Source organism: Clytia hemisphaerica, unplaced genomic scaffold (assembly GCF_902728285.1).
Source record: "Clytia hemisphaerica strain Z4C2 unplaced genomic scaffold, Clytia hemisphaerica genome assembly, whole genome shotgun sequence".
In the NCBI taxonomy this organism is placed as follows: Eukaryota; Metazoa; Cnidaria; class Hydrozoa; order Leptothecata; family Clytiidae; genus Clytia; species Clytia hemisphaerica.
The window spans coordinates 769,356-776,957 of NW_027103806.1; the positions used below are offsets into that span (position 1 = coordinate 769,356).

General features: G+C 34.2%; 2 protein-coding genes across 2 annotated transcripts in view; both read left to right on the plus strand.

Annotated features, from left to right (window-relative positions):
• Nucleotides 1-7,602, plus strand: part of LOC136806446 (kinesin-II 85 kDa subunit-like) — a 205,037-nt gene that overhangs the window by 72,250 nt on the left and 125,185 nt on the right. The gene's annotated exons all lie outside the window — the stretch shown is intronic.
• Nucleotides 769-2,709, plus strand: LOC136806438 (uncharacterized). The gene is made up of 5 exons (XM_067063016.1): nt 769-887; nt 1,300-1,382; nt 1,662-1,757; nt 2,106-2,186; nt 2,464-2,709. Exons 1-5 carry the CDS (start codon nt 836-838, stop codon nt 2,566-2,568), a joined length of 417 nt encoding a protein of 138 aa, XP_066919117.1. The 5' UTR covers nt 769-835; the 3' UTR covers nt 2,569-2,709.

Consider the following 7,602-nt stretch of genomic DNA (forward strand, 5'->3'; position numbering starts at 1 on the left):
GCGGAACTTTGATTCTAATAAAGAAAGCATATCGTAAAGAGAGGATAGGATTTATTGTTTTTAATTTTAACTTTTTCGTATTTAGTACTATTTTTTTCTCTACAATTTATTGTAATAATATTCAAAGATTTAAAGATTTTCTGCCATACCATTAAATGTTACATGACACATAAATCTAGCCGGGAGCTGCTTATGACACCGACGAGGTTTGATTATTTTCATGGAAATTTTTTATAACATGTTCATGGGTTATAAGCATTGAGTTTCAAGCCGAAGGCTAGAGGTCAATCTCTTTGGTAGGATTTGAAGCCAACAAATCCTACCAAAGTTGCGCGGCATTGAGCGACCCGCCTGGTTTTTACACAAATGACAGATTGAAACTAAAATTTACCGCTTAATTTCGAAAAATATATCATTCGAAGACAAAGGAATTGCTAGATTCAATCCGTCATCAAAAATACGGCGCATATTTTAAGGCTTCAATTTTTCTTGCCTGAGAAAGGTTAGAGATTGACCTCTAGCCCTTCGGGCTTGAAACTCAATGGTTATAAGTACCTTTTGAAAAGAGAAAATTTCTGACAAAAAATCAACCTGACTTCAAGGCTATTTTAATGCCTTATGAGGATAAATGTTACGGATATTTGCACTCCTTCACTGTGCTCAATAAATGTATTCTCAGGGGAACGTTCAATTTCTAAAATTCGACACAAAGGTCGTTAAAAAGATGGACATGAAATTAACTTTGTTTTTTGAATAAAAGGGAGAAGAAATGTGGTAGATTTAAAATGAAATACAGTGGTACGTTTTGTTAGTGAGATGTTGACGTCGTGTAAAGATGTTGAACAAACGATTCACAAAGAGGACGGTCAAAGCTAAAGTTTATAAAGGTAAAATACATTCTTTTCCTCTCATAAAGTGGAGACCCATGTGATGAATTAAAAGCCTTTAAGGTTTGTTGTGAGAAGAGTCCCTTCCATTGATTGCGATAAAAATCTTTTTAAAGCCTAACCACTCTTTCAAAGGGTTATAAGATCGTGGAAATCAAAAATTCTCCTTTTCTAAGAAGAGTCACATTTTTGCTACAGATCTTTGCCTAGACCTAAATTTACTGAAAATCAAACAAAAATTTTCGCACATGCTTTCCTTTACTTCATAAATAATCTCGATTCATGAAATGAATGATTGGTTGCCCGAGTTTCGAAAGGGAAGCATAAACCCCCGATATCTCCTTGACCCTAATAGTTTTTTTCGATTCAAAATATCACTGATTTGTTTTATACTATTTGTTAATTTTACCAGCAAAAGTGAGATGTCACGGAAAATTACCCAAAATACCACGTGTTGAAGAATTTAAGGAAGAACTGAAAGAGATTGTGACAGATGTAAGTTTGTGCTTGTTGAAATATTTTTTCTGGTGTATTATGTACTCAATCTTTAGCAGCGACTGTCTGAAACGCTGAAGGGGGTAGCTTTTTTGCAGGATGTAATTATAAATCTTTTGTTGTTTTCATTCGTCCCATTATTGTATTGAGTCACTCAGTATTATTTTTATAAAATTTTGGAATAACTTCGTAGACTTACGTTCGGATTTTCGGGAAATTCCCAAAGAACCTAGAAAACCTCTATACTGAAAAAAACCCTAAAAACCTCTTATGCTTTAGTTCCAGTCCATGGTGGAAGATTTCGGTATTTCCTATCGCTTAACATTTCAACCAAAGACTGGCGGAGAGGTCTTCATTGTTGAGGGTTCCCCAACGGTAAGTACTTTTTGCGTTGAAAATAGGATAGAATTTCATTTAGAAAAAAATTCTTAACGGCTAATAGTTTCGATTTCTCTTTGCAAAAAATAATCTAAAACTGCTCTGAGAATTGAATGATAGGTTTTCCAAAAAAAATTCTTTTAGAATTGGTGGATTTACTTTTGCGAAGTGGCCAAAAATAAGTTAAGAGTTATGGATTTTATCTCGTGAAGATTGATATCGTGATATTCAAAAACATTTTAAATGGACACTCTGTAGTATGTGATACTGAAGCCATAAATGAAAACATTCATAGACCATTCACAGACCACAGTATATAATTATATGTAATCCCATAATTTATAGAAAGAAGATAAGAAACAACAAACTACCGATGATGATGCATATCCTGAAACCGATCTGATAGTTCGTCTCCAAGCTCAAAAGGTTCGTTGATGAAAATTGTCACGAAAGATAAAATTGTTTTAGATGGAACCGCCAAAAAAGTTAGCAATATCAATCAAGGCTTGGTGACACGAGCGGTTTTTTTTTTGTGTTGGTGCAATGCAACATGCTCCATCCCACCAACACAAGAAAAATGTGTGTGTCCCATGGTTTCTTTTTATGTTTCATGGGATAAAAAGTGAGGGAAATACCCAAAAGACCCCTGCGACAATGGAGCAAAAAACCCTCACGGTGAATATTACATACTCTTATGTTTCAGGTTGAGCCACAGGTAGCTGCCAGTTGTCCTCCACCCAAACGAAACAGACCTTACGTCGATATCACCAAACCGATCATTGGTCTTCCTCCTGGACCCTTTTATTAAATTCTGTTTCATGATTATGCGAGATGACGGATGTTTTGACGAGTAGAAGTTCCATGTTCCCGTTATTTATTGAGTTTTAAGAGATTTTATATTTTTTGATAATTTTAGAGTTTATGAATGTTCCCTATAATGTACGCCATATATTTTGGTAGCCTTACTAGTATTTGTTTTCCACTTTTGATAAAGATGAGAAAAAATATTCGCATAACTATTAATGCAGATACCTAGAAGAAATACCAGTTTAAGGGGTTTGGTTTAACTGCCTGTTGAAAGTAAACTAATTCTTTGTTAAATGAATTCTTTTTCATTGAAAAGAAGAATGCTTAAAATTTGATAGGTCATTTATTAAATTTGGTTTATTAAAGTCTGTCCAGATATAATTGGCAGTGGAAACAAGAATGCCTGTAACTTTTGATAGTCAAATATGATTATGGAAATTTTTTTTGCTTGTTTTAGAGAATCAAAAGCGCTATATTTGAATGTACTTTTGGTTGAAAAATTCGCGATTTTTAGCGGTTAAATTTGCGATTGTAAAAATTGAGCATTTTTTCTACTTATGCTATAACGTTCATTTTTACACCAGTGGTAGTTCAACCTTAGGTTAAGAAGTTTGTAAAATTTCAAGGCGAACAGAAAAGTCCTTCGGAAGATATGGGACCCGAAATCCCCCCTGGTAGCACTTTTCTGTGAAATATCAAATCTCCAACTTATTACTAAAAACGGGGGTAGTGATATGATAAAACAGTTTTTCGATCATAGCACATTTTACGATCTCTTTAATGACCTCATAGCCAAACTGTGTTTAGTGTTTTGGGAATTAGCAAAGTTCTTTAATGACTTAAAAATAACAAAGGCAATATAAGTTCTTGCTTATCTTTTCAATAAAAACAATTAAAAATACTTCGTTTACTTCGTTTCAAAATAATCAATGATACCAATAATACTAATGCACCAACACTTAACACTTTCCAACTTTTAATTGCACTGTTCAAAAAAGATAACATAACCCCCGTTTTTAGTAATAAGTTGGAGATTTGATATTTCACAGAAAAGTGCTACCAAGGGGTATTTCGGGTCCCATATCTTCCAAAGGATTGTTCTGTTTGCCTTGAAATTTAACAAACTTCTTAACCTAAGGTTGAACTACCACTGGTGTAAAAATTAACGTTATAGCGTAAGTAGAAAAAAAGCTTAATTTTTACAATCGCAAATTTTACCGCTAAAAATCGCGAATTTTTCAACCAAAAATATATTCAAATATAGCGCTTCTGATTCTCTAAAACAAGCAAAAAAAATTTCCATAATTATATTTGACTATCAAAAGTTACAGGCATTCTTGTTTCCACTGCCAATTATATCTGGACAGACTTTAGATAAGTTATCCTCGATTGAATAAAAAAGTTACCTCAAAAAGGGGCTCGGAAACGTTATCAAATTTTTATTTTAAAATTGGTAGTCGCGAGATATTTTGCACGAATAAAAGCATTTCTTAATAATTAAACGCATAAGTTTCGAAACTTAAGTTTAAAAAGGGTTTAAAATCTTCATTAATCATTTTCATTTGCTTTTACCGAGCTATCTTTGGATTTTTAGTTCTAGACTGGATAAAGTCAATCATGAGTCAATGTAACGCTGGATTTAACTCGAAACCCAAATTTAATACTTGAATTTTACATGAATAAATTTTGGTATTTTCTTCCTTTAGTTGAAATTTAACTTTCATTTATAATACACACTTTACATATTTTTTTATAAGCAAGTTTATGCTCCTTGGTCAGGCTCGTGTATGCTTAAGCTCTTAAAGCATCCAGGCATAGCTTATGCTTATTATATGCTTATGAATCATGCTTATGGTTCACCCGGAGCCAAGTTTTTAGTGAAATTTCAAAAATTTTGTAAAATTTGTTCAGATTTTGGGAGCTAGCCATTGAATGTCTTTTTTTATTTGACCTCAACAAAACCTTTTTAAACAGATAAAAAATGATAATTTGAAAAATATTCCAGGCTAACATATATACTTATGTTATGCGTAGGAATTCTGCAAATCTGAGCCTTCATATGCTTATAGGCGTTATGCTTATAAAAAAAACATGTAACAGCTGATTGTAATTTTTAATGACTGAAACAACAATACTGATGTATCATGTGTTCGTGCTTCTATTTAAGATTTAATTTGATAGGCTGGTTTTGATTTTTCAGAATTGGTTCTTTTAGTTTTAAACTTCTTAGAAAACTCATTTCGTCCAGGAAAATTAAGAAATTAGAAAAATCTAGGCGCATGACATTTCGTGAGAATTTCAGAGAAGCTCTTAAAATGAAACATGTAAATTAAATGAAATTTTAACGAAAATCAAAGTTGCAATTTCAAAACATGGCCTCCTCAATTTGGGCATTACTTTTTTCTTGATCAACTTAATACAGAGTTTTTCCTAAAATAACGTCCTTGGATCCAAAAATGCCTACATTCGTACAAACTTGGAACAACTTCTACCAGATTTTCAGAAAGGTTATGGGGAAAAGTGGCTTTGGTAAAAGTATACATTATATATATTTTCTATAATTTAAAAGGAACTCCAAGCTGAATTCGGTGAATTATTGTAAGTTTAAAAACTTTTGAGGTGCGGACGAACGACCAGATTATTTTAAACCAGAGAAACCCATTTTAATCAATTAGTTATCATGACATAAGAATCGTTATTTGGATGACACCAAAATAAACGGATTTATATACCCTAATGCTTATCAAATTTTTACCAATATAATGCATCTAATCAAAATTACAATATTCGGTGTATCTTTCTCTTATATTTACACCTGTTTGGAAAACCATAACACAACATCCATAGTTCACTGGCTGATAAAATCCCACCGGGTCTGTGAGAAGGAGGTATTTGTATCAGTGCATTTGGTCGAATCAAATCAACCTAATATTGGGCTCTTCCAGAAAAAAAACATCCATAGGGGGTGGAAGATATATTGTCCAGGGGTAATGAAAAAACCCTGAAAAACTGCCATGTCCATGGGGTGAATTTGCAATGTCCAGGGGTAAATTTTTGTGTCCAGGGGGTCGATTTGATGCTTGTCCAGGGGTAAAACACGTGTCCAGGGGGTGAAAAATCGAAATGTCCAGGGGTGAATCACTGAAAAAATAATATATCCTCCACCCCCCATGAACGGTTTTTTTCTGGAAGAGCCCATTTTAATAAATTTCAGCCTCGGCGCAAAATTTGTGACCCTAATGAAAACCACACCACCATGAGACAGGGGTGTAAAAAGAACCATAGTCTATAAAAAAACCCGGGGTGTCCATTACAATATACGTCAAAATTATTATGTATAAAAAAAATTAAATAATATTTTTTAAGAAATTAGTATAGAGTATTAACCACTTTTTGTTTTTCATTCTTTCGATTTAAAAGCACAGACGATAACAGAAAAATGTTCGTCTGGATTTTCCGTTTGTTCCTCTTTGCGGTAATATTTTGAAGGAATATGAATGTTCCAAATGAAATACCCTGTACCCTCATCATCACATTTTGTGAGTTTCGGAATCATCTTACTCTCTCCCTGATTCTCTGGGTGCAAGATATAAATATGATCGACATCATCTGGCCAGCCTTCATCTCTCAGCTCCTTGGCGGTGCAACCACTCTCAAACTTTAAATTCTCCCCTTTAGAACTAAAGGTCAATTCTCGATTTTGTCTTTTATCTTTATCGGTATGTAGTTTAACGAAGATGTATTCAGCGCATTGGTAAGCACGATTCCCAACCAATCTCTTAGTCACATCTTGGTGCCATTGCTGATAATCCTCATAAAGCTGAGTATCTGCTCCTTTTCCTTCCAGAAATCTCAAAATACCTTCAATAAAACGAGTCTCGGGATTCACCATGAATCTCGCAGAAAGACGATGAGTATGGGCTTTGTTTTTCTGACCCTTGGATTCTTTTAAGGCAATCTCTAACTCTTGAACACGTTGAGATAATTTTTTGTTTTCTTCGATAAATTTTTCTTGTTCAGTTAGTTGTTTCTCCATGAAGGTTTGCAATTTGTTTTTCATGCTGTCTCTCTCCTTTTTCAGTTTTTTGTTTTCCTCCACCAAAATTCGGTTATCCTGTTGAAGCTCGTTGACGTCTAACTCTCCAGCTTTCTTCTTCAAAGTCGAATCTGGTGCAGCTTTCTTTAGAGTCACCCTTTGACCCTGTTTTTCACTATTTTTTAAGGATCCGAGGGTTGCTTTGACACTTTGAACAATCTCTGTGTGATCATTATCGAACTGTTTGATGCCATCCCCTCGTCTCTCGACCTCATTTACCGAACCACCTCGGCTTGGCGTTACATTTAACATCATTTTGAGATTTTTAGACATCTCATCCAGCTCAGATCTTTCTTTCACCTCAACTCCTCTTACTTCTTCGTCGTCAGAGTTTTCAGACGCTTCGGACGACACAGGGTTGGAACCGATTTCATTTAAAACGTACTGATAATTTAACTCATCATCATCCTCTGATGCTTGCATGGCAGCTGCTTCATGGAGCAGATCATCTTCAGAGCTTCTTGCTGTTGCCGAAGACGACTTTTTTGAAGAGGAGGAACGCCGACGACGTTTCTTGTCTTTCTTGTTCATGGTAAAAACATCAAATAATGATAATAAAATATCATATTATATCGAAGTTCGTCTCTAAAAAGCCCTTCTACTCCCTATATATCACAAACATGCATCGACAAACATCTCGAAAATATCGTTTCTGTTTTTGTAAACACACCACCGTTGCGGTTTATATTTCTACAAAAGCCATGAAATGCATTAAGTCTAATTAAAAACATATAAGATGGAGTCATCTCCTCTTTCTCTGAGAAGTGACATTCCTTCTACTTTCATTTTACAGTCAAAACCCTACATTTTAAAACACAGAAAAGATGTCATGCTAAATTCATGGAAAAGAACTCGGCTAGGCATCATGCTTACTTTATCTACTTAGCTAATCTAATTTAGACAAACTAATGTTTAGTAAAAAGACTAAAAGTCGTCATT

What these genes read in the sequence shown, in the direction of transcription:
- LOC136806438 (XM_067063016.1), top strand. Translation starts at nt 836, where the DNA reads ATGTTGAACAAACGATTCACAAAGAGGACGGTCAAAGCTAAAGTTTAT. An exon ending in CAAAGCTAAAGTTTATAAAG is followed by an intron (nt 888 to 1,299) that starts GTAAAATACATT and finishes TAATTTTACCAG; the next exon opens with CAAAAGTGAGATGTCACGGA. An exon ending in TTGTTGAGGGTTCCCCAACG is followed by an intron (nt 1,758 to 2,105) that starts GTAAGTACTTTT and finishes CATAATTTATAG; the next exon opens with AAAGAAGATAAGAAACAACA.